The sequence below is a fragment of the Adiantum capillus-veneris genome, chromosome 2, assembly GCF_014529385.1.
Source record: "Adiantum capillus-veneris isolate H3 chromosome 2, ASM1452938v2, whole genome shotgun sequence".
Lineage (NCBI taxonomy): Eukaryota > Viridiplantae > Streptophyta > Polypodiopsida > Polypodiales > Pteridaceae > Adiantum > Adiantum capillus-veneris.
In genome coordinates this window covers 95384057-95407568 of record NC_140932.1, presented here as the reverse complement: position 1 = coordinate 95407568, position 23512 = coordinate 95384057, and the positions used below count along the sequence as shown (strand labels likewise).

At 47.0% G+C, this 23512-nt stretch overlaps 1 protein-coding gene across 2 annotated transcripts in view; it reads left to right on the top strand.

Moving 5' to 3' along the window:
* The window catches only part of DEX1 (defective in exine formation protein (DEX1)), a 125519-nt gene that overhangs the window by 98245 nt on the left and 3762 nt on the right, over positions 1–23512 (top strand). For both annotated transcript variants that reach the window (XM_086487781.1, XM_086487784.1), the window contains exons 8-10: positions 1272–1342; positions 10670–10926; positions 11011–11192. In XM_086487781.1, the coding sequence (XP_086343907.1) occupies positions 1272–1342; positions 10670–10926; positions 11011–11192 (510 nt within the window). The remainder of the gene's footprint in view (positions 1–1271; positions 1343–10669; positions 10927–11010; positions 11193–23512) is intronic.

Genomic DNA, 23512 nt, shown 5'->3' with positions numbered 1-23512 from the left:
CAATTTATAACACGTACGTTCTGGGATTTGCATCTCTAGAGGTAGTGGGCTTACTCCATGATCATTCCTAGATCCATGTGCAAGAGAGAGGGGTATAATGAAACCAGGAGTCTAGAGAGGATGGCACTAAGTCAAAGAGACAAATTTTTGTAGTTTAAATTAAAGTGTTCGCTAAACCTTTGATGCCATTTTGTAGAATGGAAATTTGCTATTGGATGATCAATATGTCGAACAGGATCTGGATAAGTTTTGGCTCTGGAATTAGATTGCATTTGATATAGGGACCTGGGTTAAGATTGTTGCTTGAAAAGGAGAATAGATCACCTGCATCTTGTAACTAGACTGTTGCATATCCTGCTGGGTAAAGATTGTTGCTTGAAACGGAGTGGATGCAGTCAGGGGAAATGTTCCCTCGAGTTAGTCTGGATCAGCATGGGGCATGTCATTAGGTGAATAGCATCTTATTCATAGTCGCTACATAGGATGCTTTCTGGGTTGGTTCAATTTGCTGATAGTATGGTACTTATTGGGCTCAAAAAAGGTGAACGTACATCTCAGGCTATGTCAAAAGGAAAATTAATGCGCGCGCGCATACACACATGAAAGACTAACCATTCAACTAAAGTAAATCCCAATATGGTAGCATTGCCCATAGAAAGTAGTTGCCAAAATGGAAATGTTCATATGACACAAGTAACAACCTAGAGGTTCTGGGATTGCATCTCTAGAGGTAGTGGGTCTCACTCCATGATCATTCCTAGATCCATGTGCAAGAGAGAGCGGGTATAATGGAGCCAGGAGTCCATGCCGAAGGTTTTTGGACAGGACACAGGAGGGAGGGAGACGTGCCTGATTGTGCGACCATGAGAGGGAACAGGCCCCAAAATGGATTAGCTTTGGGTGCTGAATACAGCTCCCTAAAATGGACCCAAACAAATTTGCCCCCCTTTTAACCTGGTTCAAATTGTTTGACTGATGGGGACCAGACGGAACTCGCCCACTATATCTACTGGAGAAAATTGGCTGGATTATACTGTAAGGATCTGGATCCCAAGCTTGATGGTACTATTATGTTAATGAAATCTCTATTTTATCCTGGTTTTCATTGTGAATTTTTTCAAAGCACAGCATGGAAAGTCTTCGTTTCAGCTGCAACCTGTCTGGATGCTATAATGTTACACCTATTATCAATGTACTGATTGCTTTAAGCATGATCTGATAAAGCTTGAACGTCATAATTTGTTGTCTTGCATACCGTTATGCTGATTCAGGTTATTGCTGATATCGATCAAGATGGTGTGGACGAAATGGTTATTGCTACTTCTTATTTTTTTGACCATGAGTAAGTCACTGTATTGCTCTACGTGTGTGTAAAGCAATTGTTTTTGGAGGTTTGCAAAATACTGTGTGTCTTTGTAGTAATTGTTGCTTTGTAAGTGAATCTAATACCAGGTCTGGGTACAAAAAAGTACAAAGATCTGAAAAGAAAATAGTGGGTAGGGGTGGGTGAGAGAGAGAAGAAGAAGAAGAAGAAGAAGAGAAATTTTAACATTGTGGGAAACTATCCCCAGAGAGAGAGAGAGAGAGAGAGAGAGAGAGAGAGAGAGAGAGAGAGAGAGATTTTATTTACGTCTTCATAAGGCCAAAGAAAACTGCCCTATGAGACAGATCCATGTACAAAAATGTGAATATCCTCTGGATATTTGGTATGTGCAAAATGACCGGGTAATAGTAGCATCCGGTGTACAAAGTGTAGTGTGGTAAGTGACCGGGTAATAACAAAGCATCCAGTGTGCAGATGTGGGGGTGACCGGGTAATAACAGAACATCCGGTGTACATAAAGAGGCATGTATGTGTGTAGTGAGAGTGAGGGGAGGAGGGAGGGGGGTGGTGTGGTACATCAACTCCATCCAGTAGTGATGGCAGGGTGTAGTATCTGGTACATCCATGAGTCTGATGTGAGGACTTTGGCTATGCCCGCCATGTCTAGTGTCTGCTCTGCCCTCCTCTGAATATATGCTGTATGTCGATCCCTGATGGCCTGGACCTCTCGTCTGTGTCTCTGAGAGGCCGTGGAGCGCCAATGGCCGTGAAGGTGTGAGCCAAGTCTGCTCTACATGCCTCTGTATGAGCTCATATCTGACAACTGTGTTCCTCTCAGTGTGTGAGAGGGCCTGGCGTGGTGCATCTGGATCATACTATGAGGGAGGCAATCTGTCCATAGAGTAGCCGTATGTCTAAAGCCATCTAGTCACACTAGCGTACCATGATCTCTCATCCCTAGAGTCTGCTAGCCCGCGGGAGGCCTTAAGAGCAAGGCGAGGTAGTCTATCTGCCCTCATGTCTCGCAGCCTCTGGAGGTATCCCACTGTGTGATATTGTGAGAGCAGAGTTCGGTGCCCTCATGGGTGGGGCACCGAACTCTGCTCTCACAATATCATGTGGGATTGATAGCTTGCTCCGGATCATCCGGGCAAGCAGCAATATCTGTGGCCTCTCGAGTCTGCTCCAAGCCTGCTCTGATAATCCTGGGGTCCAACTGGGGCAGTGTATAGAAGAGCTGGTGTCACCAAAGTGTCAAATAGCCAGCTCTTCGTGCGGGGCTCCTGGAAATGTGTCTGATGGCATCCCCTCTCAAGCATGGCTAGAGCTGCATACGCTCGTGTGGTGCGATCTCGGGCTGCCTGTGCCGTAGAGAAGCGGCCAGTCCTGGCTGTAAAGGTGATGCCCAAGTGTACATATGACTCTACTACCTCAATCTGGCTGCCCTCAAAAGGAAAAACTGATCTCCTCCGAACAATGCCTGATGTGTGGAATATCACACATCTTGCGTACCTCGGCATTCAATGCCTTGTCGGCCTCCTTCTTGGCTTGTGTGACCGCCCTTGCAATCTTCTCCTCCACTTCTCTTATCGAGAGGCACCATGTTCGGTTTTTTCCCGTGTTGGCTTTCGGTAATTGTGTCCCGGTTGTCCCAAAATCCTCAATAAGCCATACGGAACCGAATGCGACCCGAGTGTTGGTGCTGGTAACTCAGTGGGATTCCCAGCAATAGAGCAGCTTCTTGGAGTCTGGAACTTGAATTAGTATCTTGTTCGTATTGTCCCGAATGAAGCGGTGAAAATGATAGTGAGGGGTAAAGGGGTGTGTGTGTGTGTGTGTGAAGAGGGGGCTAGCTGGATAAGGTTACGGCTACAATGGCGTTGACTGGATAGCTATGCGTGGGCTGCGTGTGCAAAGGTATGCTGCCAACGGGCTGAGCAAATGAGTAGAGCAGCGGGAGGGGAGATAATAGTGCGGGCAGCGGCTGCACAGCCTGATGCAGCAGGACAATGTGAAGGTGAACGGGAGGGGGAGGTTGTCACCAGGAGGTGTATTTTTCCTGTTGCCTTCCGTAAATAAGTATTAGATATATTTATTTTATTTTTACTTGTTTGTCCCAAAACCCTTGAAAAGGTGCAAGTGGACATTGCATGGCCAGTGTGAAACGGTTGTAGCCAAATGGGTTTCTCACATCGGGGATCTAGGTCGGTCAGACAGGGACTGCCCGGGCTAGTTAGCACTGAATTCTGATGAGTATGGAAGCTCGTGTGTGCCAAACTGGAATTTGGGCCACTCGTCAAGTCAACGCAACTTTATAAGTTGAAAGGGGCCAGTAAATTAACCCACATTGTAGATGGTGGTCAAATGGTAGTCTTCAATGATGGTCAGGAGACCGATAGGGACGCCATGGAAGCATCTCCTAAAATTTAGGGAACTGCTATTTTTGACCAGAAAATGTGTTCGCGTCACTAGCTCTGGAATGACAAGGGGAACATTTTATTGCTCTGCTGCCAAGTCAACTGACGCACCAGTTGAGATATTTTTAGCAGGGAAAGCCCAAACTCGGAAACTAGGCGACGTGTCAGCCTGTGAGCGATTCTGCCACTCTGGGAGGCAAAAATGAGTTGCATATCAACAAAGGGGGCGCCATTTTCAGCCTCAGGTGGATTGTAGCAGGTACAGAAGCTATGGAATGCTTACCTTGCCCTCTATGCAGAGTATGGTGACGGGAGTGATGCCCCGCACGCTACATACTGCTCTCTTTCTCCCATACGTACAGTATGTTATGCCCCACTAGTGGGCTTCTCATTTGACCTATGTACAGTTCTGGGGGTTTATGCGCGTTTGCCAAGGCAAGAGCCTTCTGAACAGGAACCGGATTAGCTAATTGCTAATCCCCCACAGGTACACACAGTTCCATCACGAAAGATTGCGAGTTTGGAGAGTTTTCTCGCGTGAAAACTCGTCCAATTCACAGGGGAACTGTCCCATTGTGTGCGGGAGCCCTTGGGACACGCGTAGGCGTGTTCGCTCCGCTAAAAACGATCCGAAACAGGGAATTACAGCCTGCTGTGTTTTTCTGCAGGTTTAGGGTTTCGCACCTAAACTGCAAGGGAACATCGGGGGAGCCTAGTGAGAGCCTTGGGATGCGTGAACAGGCTTTTGGGCTCCCGGCAGTGAAAAACAGAGAATTACAGCCCGCTGAATTTCTGTGACAGCTCACCAAAAAGCTTCCAGATATCGAGGGAATCCGTCCTAGACAGGTGTTTTTGACCTACAGGGGTTTTTGCGCCGTTATGCAGATTTTGTGGCAGAACATTATGACATTGGTCGCGGGGTGCCAGACAGACTGCTTGAGATTGATTCTGCCATTCCTTCACAGTGGGATGCAGTCATGCGAGGCACGGTTCAGATGCCCCCTCATTGTGGCTGGGAAGGCCTCTTTGACCAGAGCACTCTCTTATTAGTTCGTTTGGACACCATGCTATTTACAGTTGATACTGACAACTCTCAGGAGATTCATGCTAGATTGACATATGCTGCCACTTCTCTACTACTTATATCCCCCGGCGCTCGATGGGAGGCCATACGAGTAGTTGGCTCACGCGGAAAGCGTCGTTGTGTTGATCCCCGTTTTACTTCCGCTGATGCTGCACTTTGGAGGCTTTGGGTGTGGGAGGGCCGTGCCCTATCGCAGCTTTATTGGGACCCAGGAGAGTGGCATTGGCCTGACTCAGACCCCACAGGTGCACCTGTATCCTTCTTTGAGTACACTGTGAGGATTGGAAGATTAGCATTGATGAGACAGCAACCACAATAGCCCACTCGTATGCGTTTCTGGTTACATTCAGGCCTCTCCCATGCCTATCTGCAGCAGTTTTGGTTCGCCATCTGGGATTTACATGTTGCTCGTCGTATTTCCTTTTTCATGTGGATGATTGCTCATGCGGGACTACCAGTTGGGACTTGGCTAGCTACTATGGGTCATGATCCGTCATGTACTCGTTGCCCTTTGCGCCAACTTGAGTCACATGCCCACTGTCTTTGGTCTTGCTCAGCTTCCCATGTAGTGTGGCTTGCAGTTTGCTCTCTACTCAGCAGAACAGGTGTTCAGCATGGATTTCTTACTTGGGGATCTGTCTCATGGTTGATGCCGATGCCCGGCCCGCATCTTTTCTATGAGGGCTCAGCCACAATTCCAGCCTTCATGCTTACCTCGACTGGTTATCGGTGAGGGACTTTGGCTATGCTACCACAGATTGCTTGGCAGGGGGATACTTAGACACGTGATGCAGTTTTCTCAGTCATCACTAGTATTACACTATGGAATATTTGGAGAGCTCGTTGTCTTCACATTCTCAGTGCGGCTCCTCACCTCCTTCAATACATCCTCACTGCCATTTGGCTGGACATCATTCACACCCTGATTTGGCAGTGGGATTCGTCCTCCGGTACATCTAGAGCAGCCGAGGCTCGTCGATTTGCCTTCCTTAGGCGTTGGGCAAGATCCCCACTCTTCTTCACATTGACACGTGGTCAGATTACTTGGCATTATGCCCCTCCTCAGTGGTTTCTCCTCCACTCCTCACACCGACCACCATGAGATTGTTCTAGTCGAGTAGTCACTATAGTGGTTCTCCCCCTTACATTCAGCTTGTACACCCCACGAGATAGGCTATTTTGGCATCCGCTGGGGATTATTTTGTACTCAGTAATATACAGCCTTGACTTTTTCCAAAAGAGAGAGAGAGAGAGAGAGAGAGAGAGAGAGAGAGAGAGAGAGAGAGAGAGAGAGAGAGAAATGAAATGAAATGAAATGTTATATTAACGTCTTCAAAAGGCCAAAGTGACCTATGAGACGAGAAAGTTACAATGCGGTGTATCTGATACAAGGTCAGATTAACAAAATAAATTAAACTAGGATAACAAAATATAAATACTGCGGAATCCTAAACTAAGCTGATATGTGTGAAAGGAGAGAGAGAGAGAGAGAGAGAGAGATGAAATGTTATATTAACGTCTTCAAGAGGCCAAAGTGACCTGTGAGACCAAAAATTACAATTGGTGAATCTGATACAGTGTCTGAGCACAAAAAGTACAAAGAGCTGAGAAACTGAAACTGAAACGAATTAGGCGGGGAGGGGCGATGGGTGAGGGATGATATAATGGGTTAGCTGATACAAAGCTGAAACAGAGATGGATCAAATGAGATACAAATTATCAGACTCCATGGTCATTACGCTGACTGGTCGTCTCACATATAGCTAGATGGTCAGGATCCTCTGCTGCCACCTCCGTCGATGATGTGAGGCCCCCCATGGTCGTGGGCGCCTGGATCTACCTAGCTCAATGGCTCGATCAATCCACGCACCTTTGGCGTTGGTGGGATCTGAGATTTGCTATGATGACTGCTCCTCTGGCTGTCCCCTGGCTGGTGTAAAGAAATCTGTGATCCGTCTCTGAGACTGGCTATCCCGCGAAGTCCTCAGCAAGCTCTCTTTATGTCTGCGCAGCTCTAGTAGAAACAATCCAAGACATCTCTGATCTTCGTATCTCATGACTCTAGAAAATGGTCCAAAACCCTCTCTGAAGAAAGAGTGGAAACGGCCTCGTAACTATACCGGGCAGTGACATGTGTAGTGCAGCTTTGTCTCTGGCTCCAGGCGACTTATCCTAGCCTCTGGTGGTACCCCTCGAAATCAGCCAGTCTCAATCTGAAGCTGATATGTGTGTGTGTGAGATTTGATTTGATTTGATTTGGTATTAACGTCCGCGGGGGGCCAAAAATGACCCATGGGACCTCAAAGTGATACATAGTCTCCCCTCACGGGGGTGTATGGTGTGATGTGTGTTATTCTCTTTTTGTGTTCCTATGAGTGTCTTTTGATGCTCAAGTATGCGGGTGAGGTATGTTCCGAGAGTTGTAGGGGAGGGGTCTGTCTTGGATAATAGGTCCGCAAAGGTAGAGCAACCGCTTAGAAGTGGTTGAAAATTAGCCCGGATGTGAGCGTATTCTGGGCATTCCAATGTCACACGTGCTTCATCTTCGGGAGCTTGCATTGTACATGATGTGCATATCCGTTTAGAAGCATCAATTTTCAGTCAGCCCTCTGTTTCTATTTTGAGCATATGTGACCTTGTGCGCATCAAAGAGATGGCTCTTCGTGCCATGTGGGGCATGGGTGTTCGTATGTGGGCCTGGGCTTCCATTGGGTTTGTGCTATAGCCTTCCCAATACTTTGTGTTGACATGCTTGCAATAGTATTCAAATTTCAAGCGGTGTTGCGTTGTCTTCCACTTGGTGTGGAGGCTATTTAGTAATGCAATTTTAAAATTCAGCATGTGTTCTCCCTCCTTGCCCTCCTCAATAAGCATGTCCACATATGTCTCTACATTCCATTTAGCGAACCATTTCTTAATGTCCTGTATGAGGCTCGATGACAGAAATTTGCTTTTTTTTGTCTTTTGCGGCGCACATCCCGTTTCTCATGCAATGCGGGGGATTCGAGTAGTAGGCATCGCTTTGACCTTCATGATATACGTGTACATTTGTTGCAATGCTTTCATTTCTAGTGGTCTCTTGCCTGTCTCCAAGAGTAGCACGGAGTATGGTGTCATCTTTTTGACCCCCATGTGTCAACATAGAAGCTTTTTCTGAATTTTTTCAATTTCATTCCATGTGTGTGTGCACATGTTTTCAAATTGATAGTACTTGGCATGGCCGATGTCAATTCTATTATGTGCGCATTGTCCCCAGGTATGGTTGCACGGGATGTCAATCCCCAAGTACTTGAAACTGTCGACTTTCTCAATTTGTTTCCCTTGATACATGAGGGGGGCGTGGATATCCATCTTACGAGTCTTTACAATCATGAACTTTGTTTTGTCTACATTGATTGATAGACCCACATTTTCACAAAAAGCATGTAGCGCATCGACCAATTTCTGTAGAGCTATAATGTCATGGGCGAAAAGAGCCACATCGTGTGCATAGATGAGCATGAGAAGTGTAAGCATCCCGATGGATGGTTCATCCCCTTTTAGTTGAGGGAGGAAGCTTTCTATTTGATCAATGCACAATCCAAAAAGAGTAGGGGAGAGAGGGCATCCTTGTTTGACCCCCATGTTGCTCGAGAAGGCTTTGGACAGCCCTTCGTGCGTTTTTAGTTGACATATGACTTTGTCATAGAGACGTGTTACCGTATTCCTGAGATGCATCGGTACTTTTATGCATTCCATCCTTTTCCATATACCCATTCTCAGGACCGTGTCAAAGGCTTTAGTGAAATCCACAAAGCAACAGTATAATGTTTTTCCCTTTAGCCGACTCTCTTCCATTAATACCCTGAGTGAAACAAGGTGATCAATGGTGCTATGTTTTGGTCGAAAACTTGCTTGTTCTTTTGCTCGTTTTCCATTTGTCTCTGCCCATGTGCTTATGCTTTGTTCTAAGATGCTTCCCAAAAGCTTTGCTTCTCTCATCATGGCTCCATACATGGAGTTCCTGTAGCTCTCAACGTTCGCGTGCATTTCCTTCCTGATGTCATCCCTCATATAGTTTAGCTCTGATTTGAGCATCACCTGGACCTTCTCCATCAGTAGCTCATCATGTATCCTGGAGGTTTTCCCAACTTGTAAGGATCCTGGTGACACTACAGTATCTCTGTTTCTCCGTTTGAAAGGAGCCGTCGTTTTTTTTGGGGTGGTGTAGCTATCTACACCCGGCCCTTCCCCTTCGGTAGGCGGATCCATCGAACCCGCCCCACAAATGTGGGGTAGGGTATTAGGGTGAGGGACTGAGAATAAGGCAAACTTTTAGAGAGAGAGAGAGAGAGAGAGAGAGAGAGAGAGAGAGAGAGAGAGAGAGAGAGAGAGAGAGATCCTGCGTTCGCCCTCGCTGGGTGAGAAATGAAATGTAATATTAACGTCTTCAAAAGGCCAAAATGACCTATGAGACCAAAAGGTTACATGTGGTGAATAGAGAGAGGGGGGAACAGCTGGCTGCCTCTAGTGCTGTGACGAGGTGCTCCTGGAATAGAAAAAGAGAGAGCGAGAGTCCTCCTCGTTTCCAATCAGGAGAGAGAAAGGATCATCTCCGCAGGCATCTGCGATTTTCTCATTTTTTGCCATGGTGCAGACATAATGGCAGGGGTTGCTGCCAGAAATGTTGTGGTCTTAAAACCCATCACAGCTAAAAAATCTACAGTTTGCTTTATCTCATGCTTTAGATATCAAGATCCTAGACCTGTTTGTAGTTTGTCATTCTCAAAAGCTTTTTCTCTTTTTTTGGATTTTTTTTGTACATATTTTACTGCAAAGTAGTTGCACTGCAAATCTTAGAGGACTGCCTATGTTGTGATGAGTACTTGTATGTGGCTGAAATGAGCATGAAAAACAGGTCACATTTCATTTTACATGAAATTTGTCCTATGCCTGGACTTGAACATTGAAGGACTACTGCCATGCATAGACGTGATGCGCAAAAACATTGTGTTTCTGCAGTAGCTTTCATGTCCTTTGGTTTTCAAGATCTTTATTTTAGTGTATGCTGTTGTGAGTGTGTGGGGGGCACATGTTGGTACCTAGCTTTACACCCAGTAACGGAGACTGATAATGTTTATGAAGATGCCGTAATACTTAGGCAACACTTTCATGATGGAGCTCATAGTTATATTTTTGTGGATGACTGTCCTGAGTCTATACCTTGTACTTGCTTTTAAAGATGAATTTGGGCTTTTCCTGGATTCAATTAGGTTTACTTTTCCATATTGTGCTGCAAATGTTATGATACATTGAACTCAACTCACATGAAACCTTGCAAGAAAACCTTAAACTTAACTCACAGGAAGGGTAACTTCAATGACAATTCTTCTCAAGGATCTAGGATATAAGGCTTCTATGGGGGCCTCAGGTGATGCTGTCTGGGTTTTTTCATTTACCCATGTTATACGATGGCCAACAAGAACTTCTAGGCTTGGGAATCAAATCTTCACAAGGTTTCAAATCTTGTCCACAGATTCTTGAGAGAGACAGCATCCCTTATTTATAGCCACTAACTAGGTGCAGATTGGTGTTCTTTTTTTGGTGCATATTTGAGGTCATCTTGAGTATCTTCGTGGAAGAGGGACGACATTTTTAAAGTAGTAAATAAGGTTGAAATTTTAATAGTGAGATCATAACGCATCATTCATTGTAGAGCCAGTGAGACACGGAAAAGGGCAGAGTTTAAAACTACTAGAATGGTCTTTTCTTTGCCAAAAAAAAAACATATGAAAGCATCTTAGGGGAGAGGGGTGCAATTTGTGTTTTATTATTCAGTGTTGGATTTACCTGTATTTTCTGCAGGTATTATGATAAGCCCGAAAATATCAAGGAGCTGGGCAACATTGACATCTCAAAATTTGTTGCTTGTGCAATCTTGGTTTTCAACCTGGACACAAAACAGCTTAAATGGAAGAAGCTGTTAGATCTTAGTACAAATGAAGGTCACTTTCGTGCATATATCTACTCATCTCCCACTGTGGTTGATCTTGATAATGATGGATTTCTTGACATCATAGTGGGGACTTCCTTTGGCTATTGTTATGTTCTTGACCACAGAGGTAGTTATTACGCTCATCGCTGCAGTTTTATAGTCATGTTGTGGTGTTGGGTTTGCATTTTCTAATCCCTTGTGGTTTATGTAGGTGAAGTTCGGGAGCATTTTCCTTTGCTAATGGGTGAGATTCAGGGGCAAGTGTTAGCTGCTGACATCAATGATGATGGGCTAGTGGAGTTGGTGACAACAGATAACCGAGGAAATGTAGCTGCATGGTCAAATAAAGCAGAGAATCTTTGGGAGATCCACTTGAAAAGCTTGATTGCCCAGGTGTAATCTTCTTTGCATATTTTACTTGGATACTTTTCATATAGAAACTATTCATGGTTGTAAATTTGATTTCAAGCTGGAATGATCTCAGCAGTAGCTATTTGTCAAAGCTTGTGACACTCATGTAGATTCAGCTGAAGTGATGCAGCATTTTTCGTTAGTCACCTGACCCATAGCCGAAGGCTGCTAGTTATTAAAATACTCTTAAGTCTTACCTTGTTTTGAATGCCTAGGCATAGGGTCTTGAAACTTCAGAACATCCCAACCTTCCTATCCACTTAGAAACGATCTTCATGCAAACTTCCATTCCCTGCTCCCAGTCCCTTCGTCGAGCAGGAAAGTGAAATCTCCTCATAATCAAGTCTTAGTATGACCTACAGTGACAGTTCTTGTCAGGAAACTTAGACTTTTGATACATACAACTCAGTCCCTTAGCCTTAGCATCAAGTGTCCGAACTTCACTCTCCTTTAGCATTTTGGGTCCAGCAAACTGATAGTTGTGGCACCACCTTCAGCCAGCAAGATTGCGCTCCAGTCTTGTCCCTCGGTGGCCACTGAAATTATATGGTGCACATGCACGCCTTTAACTGCAAGGTTTCCGCAGCCTGGTCTAGCCATCCAGATCCCAAAACCTTAAGGTGTTAGGGACCTCTTGTCCAAACAATTTATGCAAGCCTTATAGTTAGGCAACATTGGAGTATGAGACAAAGCTCATTCTCAACAAATCTCCCCTTGAGCTTTGGATCTTGACCTCTTTACTGCAATGGTTTCTACTGAAGTGATACACCTGCAATGGTTTGAGTGCTTTTTAGCACATATTATAAACAGCAAATGATTTTTAAGTTGCTTTTTGGCCAGGTGCCTATAAATTATGGCCAAGGGCCAGTTGTAAATTACATTTGGCAAGTCACAGACTCTTCTCTGTCTAGAAAGGTGGTCCATGCCAATCTCTTCATCAAAGCTAGAATCCTTCTATGCTGCACACTGAATTTCTCTCTCTAGACTCTCGTTGCTTTTTTTTTTTTGGCAATAGATTTTCTCTCTTGTTTTTAGAGCGGGCTGATTTCTCTCCAAATTCTGCTTATTTTCTCTCTAGAAATCTGCAGAATTCTCTCTCTAAATAAGATTTTGTTTCTAGGACCTGCTAATTTCCTGTCTCTAAAAATCTGCAGATACTAAAACTTAAATTTTCTTTTAATAACAACTTTCTCTCTTCCTCTGTTTTTGGGCCAGCGCTTGGATAAAGCAGAAGCTTTTGGAGGAGGGGGGGGGGGGGGGGGGGGGGGGGATTGGGCCTATAAAGGCATCCCTCGGTGCACACTGCACACACACATGATCTGGAGATTTTTTCGCAGGATTTCATGAGCAGTTAGATTTCAGCCCTCCGACCTTTGTATCAAAATAGATCAGTTAATAAAGAAATACCTGACCGGGGGTGCTGACAGTGGCAGTTCAGTGCCACCGACTGTGTACAGGGGCATCTCACTCCAACATCTTCTCTCTATCTCTTCACTCTCTCTTCCAGTTCAGTTGTTCCGAGTTGTTTAAAGTGATAAAGTGTCCGAGAGTTTTGCTGACTGTTGGCAAAGCTCGATTCCATTGAGAGGAATGCTACATGGAAGTTGGTTTCGAGACCACAAAAGCAAAAGGTCATTGGTGTCAAATGGGTCTACAAGAACAATTATAAATCAGATGGTTCATTGAAGGAGCACAAGGATCGTTTGGTAGCCAAGGGGTTTTCTCAGCAGACCAGGAGTTGATTATGAGGAGACCGTTGCATCAACTGCATGTATGGTGACTATTCATATAGTTTTTTCTCTAGCAGCCCATCATCGATGACTTGTGTTTCAGATGGATGTCAAATCCGCCTTTCTCAACAGAAATTTAGAGGAGGTGTATGTGTAGCAACTTCCCGGTTTCTCAGTTCTAGGATGAGGCGACAAGGTTTACAAGTTGCCAAAGGCTCTATATGGCCTGAAGCAAGCTCCGAGCTGCATTCCACAATTCGCACTCTTTGCAGACTACCCACATGGATTATCTTTAGTTGCTTTTGGGCCAAGTTGCTAATAAGCAGATGCTTTTGATTGCTTTTGGGTTCCAACTCCCTTGGGTCTATAAATTAAAGGCCACTGCACTATTTGTAAACTCCGATCATGTGAGTGGTGACTTAACAGTTGTAACACAGTTGGAATCCTTAAAGGTGTTGCTATTTGCATGGCGAAGATTGAGGCGGCTGGCATGCAATAATTTGTGACAAGATGACCATGCCACTCCATGACGGTTGTTGGGGTTACTTTGATCGTCATGAACACCCTATCCCCGACACGAAGGGTTTTATGGTTTTTTCGGCCACCGAGGATCGGTATCATGATTGGTTGAGATTTCAGTATGTGGGGCCTACCTCACAGCACATTGATTTCACGTGGCAGCCTATTAGGGTGGTGGGTTCATGTGGCAAGAGAGCTTATGTGGACCATTCTCTCCTTTGAGGGCTTTATGGATTTTGGAGGGCCGTCCATTGTCGCGATTAGTTTGGGACCCTGATGAGCAGTTGTGGCCTTCCAGTCACACACCAAAGGCTACGGGACCCTTTTTTTTTTAGTACACTGCACGTATTGGCAGGTACATTATGCTCAGGACTGATCCTACCCCTTACCGCCATCATCGTATGTAGCATGCTTTCCTTTCTCAGTTGGGGACATGTATCTGGCGTTTTACAGAGTCAAAAGGAGTACCCTTGTTTGTGTGTGGCTGTTAAATCAAATGCATCTGTAAACTTCAAAAGCAATATTCTTGATGGTATTTTAGGTTGATGGCAGGATGCATCTATTATCTGTTTACTGGGGGCTCTTCTGCTAGCTAGTGATCACGTTTCTCTTTCAGCTGGTTATGCTTTCTGCGAGAAATTTTTCTGAAAGAGCGAAAGGGACCGACATCAATCATTGGAACTGCTTGAATCATGATTCTCCCAAACCCTAGTATTAGGACTAGAAGTTAGTTAGGTTTGTAGGATGTCAACTCTCGACATGATTATTTCTCAACAGTGGTAAGAAAGGCTCTTTATTTATTCCTTTCTTGGATGGGAGGGGTGGAGGCGAGGGTAAGTCTCTGGTTTTGTTCTTTACGGTTATTTCAGGTCCAAGTAGCTCTCTTATCCACTCATAAATATAAATATACCAATACTCCCTCTTCTCCTTCCCCCCTTTCTACAGGAGATGGGGGTGCCCATAGAGTTGATTTGGGGGATTATGGCTTTGTAAAGATCAGTGATGGGACATGTATGCACTCTGGAAGGGGTATCTGATTTAGTTCACTCTACTATTGGGGTGAAACAGGGCTGCCCATTGTCTCCTACTCTATTTGGTATGTATGTTGATGAGGTGTCTGATTACATTGAGAGAGAGGGTGGCAGAGGTGCCCAGCTGGCAGGGACATGGGTTCCATTGTTGTTATATGCTGATGATATTGTGTTGATATCTGACTCACCAGAGGGTATGCAGTGACACTACACAGTTTTGCACAGGATAGTGGTTTGTGTGTAAACCTTGGTAAAACCAAGGTTATGGTGTTTAACACCACACCACAGTGGATCATGAGATCAACACTTGCACATATGGACAGGAGATTGTGGAGTATACAGATGCATACACTTACCTAGGGGTAGTCTTTACTGGGCCAAGATTTTCTTTGAGAAGAGCAACAGAGACTAGACTGACTAGAGCTTATGAGGCTTTGGGAGGATTGGAGAGGATGTGTTCGCAGGTTCAGTTCCAGGAACCTAGGACAAAGTAATGGCTTTTTGATACTTTGGTTGCCTCTACTATGCTATATGGGGTGCAGGTTTGGGGACCTTCTGTAGGCCAAGATGGTTGGAGACGTATGGAGAGGCCCTTGGTATCTATGATCTGTCGGCTGATTAGAGCCAAGGCCTCCGTACCGCATGATATTATTCGAACGGAGTTAGCTGCCCCCTCTATGGAGATTGAGGCGCTTACCAGACTAGTCTCCTTTGTACACAACCTATGGGATACTACCAGAGATAGATATGCCAGGTTGGCCCTAGAGTCCTCCAGACAGTTAGCTCTACAGAGGGATACATCATGCTGGTATGCACAAATGACATCATCGTTTCAGACACATGGTTTCACCATGGACAGGCTGCCTCCTTTTCAGTACTCTCTATAGGCACCCTTGATGTCTCTGACATGGGTGGATATTACTAGACTCATTAGTTAGGATTTGGTCCAGCTGGACACGAGGGAGACATGGATAGAGCTGGTACAGGAGTTGGGCATGAAGATGGCTCTCTATAGAGAGCATCTTCTCCACCTCACAGGAGATGGGTTTGGGATTCGACTTAGCTATATGGACACACAGCTTTCTCATGTTTTCCGTTGTGCCATCTGCCAGTATGCACATCCTCATATCAGCTTGAGATTGAGACTAGCAGATTCAGAGGGATAACAGCCGATAGCAAGATATGCCGCTTAAGTCATTTAGAGCCAGAGAGTCTTTAGAGAGGGTTTTGGGCCTCTATCTAGGGTCATGAGTTACGAGGATCAAAGATGTCTTGGACTATATCTACTTGAGTTACACAGGCATAGAGACACTTCTTGAGGCGAGCTGGAGAGAGACAGTCCCAGAGACAGATTACAGATTTCTTTACACTAGATATTGGACACCCAGAGGAGCAGCCACCATTGCAGAGCTCTGCCCGCACTCATACTACCACTACTAGCATTCGCATAGACCAAGCATTTGAGCTAGGGAGATCTAGACGACCGCGATTGAGGAAAGGAGCTACACAATATTGACGGAGACTACAACAGAGGATTCGAGCCATACTTTCTCGACGTCCAGAGTGTAGATGAGGATGGATCTCTGCTATATCTCCCCCCCCCCCCCCCCCCCCCCTCTCATTGTACTACACATTGTACTGGGCACCTTTTATATTAGCTGGCACATCCATACAGTCCCAGCTTGTAGTGGTTGTATTTTTATTTCAGCTCTTTTTGATTCCGGACATGGTATTAGATTCCGTATGTTGTAATAGCTTGGTCTCATAGGTCATTTTGGCCTTTTGAAGAAGTTAATATATTATCTCATTTCATTCCTCTCTCTCCTGGCTCGCTTGCTCTCACTCTTTCTTTCTTTCTATTTTTGTTCCATTCTCTCTCTCTCTCTCTCTCTCTCTCTCTCTCTCTCTCTCTCTCTCTCTCTCTCTCTCTCTCTCTCTCTCTCTCTCTCTCATTGTAAATGCTTGCAACAAGTGATACCTTGAAATTTGCAGAAGTGCAAACCTAAGATCTTCTAGTCAACATCCCTACTAGTTGGGATTTTGCAAGATCTCTCTCTCTCTCTCTCTCTCTCTCTCTCTCTCTCTCTCTCTCTCTCTCTCTCTCTCTCTGCCCTGCCGCTGTTGTTGCCCTGCCCTTGCGCGTTGCCGCTTTGCCCTCGCGTTGTGCTGCTGCTGCGCCTGCACCTGCACACTGCGCACGGTGTTGCCCCCCCTGCGCTGCCTCTGCAACCTCGCCCCCCCCCCCCCCCCCCCCCCCCTTCTTCTATGCGTAGAGCGTCCCCTCCCCCCCTTCTTCTACGCGTAGGGTTCCGCCCCCTCTTTTACACGTAGGATGTCTCTCTCTCTTCTTCTACGCGTAGGAAGTCTTTTTTTTTTTTTTTTTGAACCCCGCCCCCGTCCCCACCACTTTGTAACTTTCGGGCCTCATAGGTCATTATGGCCTTTTGAAGACTTTAATATAACATCTCATTTCATAAACCCCCCCTCCCCCCCCCCCTCCCCCCCCCCCCCCCCCCCCCCCCCCCCCCCCCCTCTCCTTCACTTTTGTTTTCGAGACACACACACAGAGCTGAGCATATTGAGGGCACCTGGCCACACCGCCTCGCGCTCCACCACTCGTCCCGATCGCCGCCAGTGTGGGTGCACACGTACATCTAGTGACTCCTAGCCGCCGCGCTCGCTACTAGGGGGGGTGCACACATACACCTAACTCCCTTGCGGACGGCGATCAAGCATGCGGAAGATGAACGATAAAGCCGACCCCCTAGAGGATGCCATTCAAAAATGCAAAGAGGAGATGACGGAGACCATGACCAAGATTAACCGCAACCTCTGGGGCACAATAAACATACTCGAAGGACGCGTGCTGATCCAAGAGAGCAAGATAAGCACGCTAGAAGACCGAGTGACAACCCAAGAGGAAGAGATCGCGTCACTCAAGAAAGAGCTCGCCGAAGCACGATCAAGAAACACACTGGAAGAGGGCGAACTGCAACCCTCAGTAATCGAAGAAATCAACACGATAAAGGAGCAAGTACGGGCCATCAAAGAAGGAGAAGAGCAGCATAAAGAAATGACGACTTCTTGGGTGGATGTTCTTACCAAAACTCAACAGAAGGCGGACGAAGCCGAGAAATGGATCAAGGTGGCCAAGAAAGGAAAAGGCAAGGAGATAACGCCCACGCCCACACCCAACATCATTAATCAGACACTGGAGGAGGAGCAGAGGAGAAGGGTGCGCGCTTTACATGTGAGAATTTGCGGTCTTAAAGACAAAGGCAATGTGGACGAAGAAGTAAAAGAACTCATAGCCCTGATGGGGATTCATGAGCCGACGCACACAAGGGCATGGAGAGTGGGCAACATAAAGAAAAATGGAAGCAGTGGAGAAACCTCAAAAGAAAGAGCACTCATCCTCCGCTTTCCCTCCATGGAAGCAAAGAAGTCATTCTTGAAGAAAAGACCAACTCTTAAAGAGACTGGCATCTTTCTCGGGGATGATCTCACCCTCTCACAGATCGCTCATATGCAGGAAGTAATGCCGGAGATTAGAGCGGCAAGGGAAAAAGGCAAGATCGCTTTTTACCGAGACGGAAAAGTGGTAATACTAGAACGATGCTCCACATGACGGTGCGAGACTTATGGGACCACACTCAAAGTAGCTACCTGGAACTGCAATGGATCTATGCGTCTTGATGTGGGTGCCTTTGAGGATAGCTTTACTGGAAGAGACATCATCTTTTACTCTGAGACACACCAGGCCCTAGGGCAATCCATGCCTCACATCAGTGGATACAGGTGGGAGATAGCCTACAGACAGGAGACACGCTCAGAGCACAGAGGACGGGGCTCGGGGGGAGTGGCAGTGTTATTTAGAGAGGACTTGCTGCCACTGATACATATAGCTCGCAAGGACGAGCAGGCTAGGTACATGTGGGTGAGACTGAAAGCAGAGACAGGCAGATACCTCTATCTAGCTATTTGCTACTTTCCCCCGAGTACATCAGTTTATGCATCACCCAGAGGACAGTCTAGGGACGGTGACATTATCATCCTAGGGGACTTCAATGCTAGGATGGTGACATTATCATCCTAGGGGACTTCAATGCTAGGACTGCCCATCATCAGGCAGTGTTTTATGATACTTCAGAGGAGATGCTAAGAGAGCTAGATGGTGTAGAGACGGGCCTTTCCAGACTATCACACGATGTGGAATGTACTGAGTATGGGCGACACCTGATAGACATGGGCACTGCACATGGATTGGCCATCTTGAACGGCCTACAGAGATTTCCTGCTTCGGGAGGTTTTACATGCTTCCCACACAGACATGGAGCCAGCACAGTAGACTATGCCATGGCACAGCCGAATCTCATCTCTAGTATCCAGGATCTCACAGTTGAGCCCAGACCGATCGGGGTGGCAGTGGATCATGCTCTGGTGTCGATGACCATCTCCTTCCAGTTCAGTGTAACACACAGGCCACGAGTAGCAGCCCCTACTCGCTACACATTCACACGGGAGACGGATTCTGTATACATGGACGGAATATACAGACGCCTATGCACTGAGGACCCGGGGCGACCTCTGGAAGAGCTAACTACTATACTGACACAGACATTACATGAGGTAGCAGCAGAAGCATACCCACACACCCAGCCTGAGCAGAGCCGCCGATCAGGGAGCATGCCTCAGAACAGCTGGTACGATGAGGAGTGCCGCCAAACTAGAGCCTGACTTCAGAGGGAGGTGCTGTTGGGGGACGCCACTCACAGACAGTCACAGATTGACTTCCAACGCATGGTGCGGCGGAAGAAGAGGGCTTTTTTGGCTCGACTCGAGCAGGATCTATATCAGCTATTCTTGAGTCAGGACTCGCGTGAGACGTGGCGGCTCTTTCATGAGCTGTCCCCCCCCCCTCCCCCCCCCTGCTATTTCCTCCACAGAGACCTGGGGGTAGTACGCATCATCTTTGTACACAGTACCCGGACAGCCGGCCCTCCCCAACCCCCCCGATCCATGCCCACACGCATGTGTCTTTTTCACCGCTGAGATGGTGAAGAAAGCTGTTGACAGGATGAAGACTGGGAGAGCGTATGATCATGATGGCCTAGTCGCTGAGCATTTCATGCATGCCAAAGACCTACTAGCAGAGCTTCTAGCAGTTATGTTTAACCGGGCCATGTGTGAGGGCCTACCAGACTCTTGGAGCCTATCTACGATCGTACCTATCTTCAAATCAGGAGACCCCATGGAGCCTGGGAATTACCGCACTATTATGATTGGGCACACACTGGCACTGTTGTATGCATCCATTCTGGAGCAACAGCTGAGTAGATGGGCAGAGAGGGAAGGGATACGTGCAACTGGGCAGGCAGGATTCAAGAGAGGCTTCTCTACTCTTGACCATATCCTAACACTCAGGGCCATCATCGAAGAAGGCAGATCTCATGGGAGACGGATCTATTGTAGCTTTGTGGACTTCCGCAAAGCTTTCGACACGGTACCCAGAGCTAGACTGATGCGCAGACTACAGGAAATGGGAGTACCCACAGAACTCATTTGGGGGATCATGGCATTGTACAGATTAGTAGTAGGGCATGTACGCACCCCGGAGGGACTTTCTACACCGGTTTACTCCACTATTGGGGTGAAGCAGGGCTGCCCGCTCTCTCCTACTCTTTTCGGTATGTATGTGAATGAGGTTTCTGACTACATTGACAGCGATGGGGATAAAGGTGCTCAGTTGGCAGGGACATGGATTCCACTTTTGTTATATGCTGATGACATAGTGTTGATCTCCGAATCCCCAGAAGGAATGCAACGTCAATTGGATGTTTTGCATACGTTTGCCCACGAAAGTGGTTTGTCTGTCAACCTGGGTAAAACCAAGGTTATGGTGTTTAATACCACCCCACAGTGGATCAAGAGGTCAGCACCTACATTCACATACGGCCAGGAGACTGTGGAGTACACAGACGCTTACACTTACCTTGGAGTGGTTTTTAGCGGACCTGCATTCTCACTCAGAAGAGAAGCAGAGACCAGACTTACTAGAGCCCACGCAGCATTGGGTAGATTGGAGAGGATGTGTTCGCAGGTTCAATTTCAGGAGCCCCGGACGAAGCTCTGGCTCTTTGACACCTTGGTGGCTTCAGCATTGCTCTATGGAACCGAGATATGGGGACCTTCACTGGATCACCACGGGAGGCCGGGTCGCTCAGACGGATGGGGGAACATGGAGAAACCTCTCGTCTCTATGATCTCGCGGCTCATTAGAGCCAAGGCATCAATACCACGGTCCATTATCCGAGCAGAGCTAGCGCCCCCCCCACTTGTGGTGGAGGCGCTTACCAGATCAGTCTCCTTCATAAACCGCACATGGGCACTTCCTAGAGACAGATATGCTCGCATAGCACTTGAATCCTCTCGACAGCTAGCCATACAAGGAGATACAACATGCTGGTATGGGGAGATGACATCATGGTTTCAGGCACATGGGTTCAGCATAGACAGGCTGCCACCATTCCAGTACTCATTGGATGCACCATCTCTCACTCTTACACAGTCAGAGATCACCAAGCTCATCCGCCAAGACCTGACCCAGCTAGACACCAGGACGACATGGATACAACCAGCACAGGAATTGGGCACGAAGATGGCTTTCTACAGAGACCACCTCCTCCAACTTACGGAAGATGGTTTTGTGGCGAGACCCAGATACATGGATACCCACTTGTCTCATGGGATACGATGTGCTATTGGCCAATTACGCACATCTTCTCACCAGTTGCGGATTGAGACTGGGAGATACAGCGGAGTACCAGCAGAGGACAGGACATGCCCCTTGTGTAACATGGAACCTGAGACAGAGCTACACTATACATGCCGCTGCCCCGTCTACTACGAGATACGAGGCCGCTTCCATTGCTTGTTCAGAGAGGGTTTTGGACCACTCTCAAGAGTCATGGGATACGAAGATCAGAGATGCCTGGGTTTGTTCTTGCTCAAGCTGCGCAGACACAGAGATAGCCTGATGAATGGCGAGGCTAGCCAGTCTCAAAGACGAATCACAGACTTCTTCAGAGCAGACACGGGACAGCCGCAAGAGCCACTCCCACAGCAGAGCTCCCCCCCGTCTCACACCAGAGGCACACTGATTGACCGAGCAATTGAACTAGGGAAATCCAGGCGCCTGCGACTGCGAAGAATTACACAGCATCGACGAAGGCTACGACAGAAAATTCGGAGCACGCTGGCCAGGCATACACGACGCCCGGTCAGACTACTAACCATGGAGGAAATTGATGAGATTCGCCAACGACCGATGCTAGATCTCTTGTGATTCAGCTATCCCAACAAACCGCCCATTATTCTGCTTAGTTTTTTGCCTGACTCACATCGACCAACTTAGGACCCCATAGTATATATCTTTGTTTTGTACTGTTGTTAGGTTATTTTGTTACTTTGACTTTGTATCAGATCCACCACTTTGTAACTTTCGGGTCTCATAGGTCATTGTGGCCTTTTGAAGACGTTAATATAACATTTCATTTCATTTCTCTCGGGATAATTTCCTACAACGTAAAAATTCTCTTCTTCTTCTTTGTGTTTTGTCACTGTTTTTTTGCTGTTTTTAGGGTTTCGTCATTGTTTTTTTTACTGTTTTTAGGGTTTCGAAATTGGTTTTTTGCTGTCTTTTTAAGGGTTTCGTCAGTGTTACTTGCTGTTTTTTGAGGTTTTGCCACTGTTTTTTGCCATTTTGTAGGGTTTCAAATCTGTGTTTTGCTGTTTTCTAAGGTTTCACGAGCTTTTCTTGCTGATTTTTAGGGTTTCTTGTCCCCCCCCCCCCCCCCCCCCCCCCCCCCCCCCGAGAAAAGGATTCTTCCATTAGTTAATAAAACTGCCCATAGGGCTACAACCACCTCTACTAGATAGGGCTACATCAACCATAAGGGGAGACTCTCCCAATGAAAAACAACATATGTACGATGAGGGCTAAATCAAGAGATGGGAGGAGGGAAGAGCCACACAGGTAGTGCCATTTGGGCTCACCCTGGACCATGGTGAAGAACGGCCCTGGGCGCCAGAGTCGTTGGAACGCCTCTCTGCGCTCGCGCATGCGGTCAAAGCTGCCCTGAAGTCTCTCGAACTGACCCCTGAGAGTATGGATCAACTCCAGCCAAAAATCAAAATCAAGAACAGTCTCCGCCAATGGGATAGAGCGCCTTGTAGATGCGGAAGCAACGTGCCCGCCAAATGAACCAGAGTGCCAGGCCACAAACGAGCTCCCAACACACCTCTCTCTCACTGCACCACTCGTGGGGGGTAAGCTTTGTAGCAGGCTGGAGTGTAGGTCGACCCCCGTGGATCACCATCATCCTGCTGGTGGAAGATAGCTCAAACTGTAGCGCAGGGCTCGTGAGGGTGGACCAAGCAGCTGCACCCCAAGTGTATTGTCGCGCTGCGGAGAGAGTTGGCATCAGTCGAAGAACCCGAAGCCAAACCTGCTGTGCCATGGGGCAGTCCCACAGACAGTGACGCTGACTCTCCAAAGGATGGTTGGTCGCAAGCTGCACAGGCTACCGAGAGGCCTCTATGTACCAGCCAACTCCCCAGTGTTGTAGCTCTGTGTGCAACTAGCCACTGGAACAAAGTGACTCGCCGTGGCTGTCTGGAGTCCCACAACCTCGCCCAAAAGCCCCTCTCTCTCTCCTTCCTTGTTTCTTGGTGGCTGCTTGGAGATGGAAAGTTTGAAGGTCGTGAAGGAGAAGAATGCAACAAAAGCGGACATTCCTCTCTGAGGAACCACTTTAGGAGACCCAACAGAGGCTCTCCGTATCCCCCTTTTCGCTTCTACACTTGATATTTGTCTTTCTTCTGACACTTTACGCGTCATTCAGGAATCTACTATGAGCTTGGAGTCTTGTTCTTTGGCCTGCAAAGTGGTGGGAAGCATATGTTCTGCTAGGCTATCGAAGGACTATTTCCAAGCTTCGCTATTGTATGTCAATCAAGATTG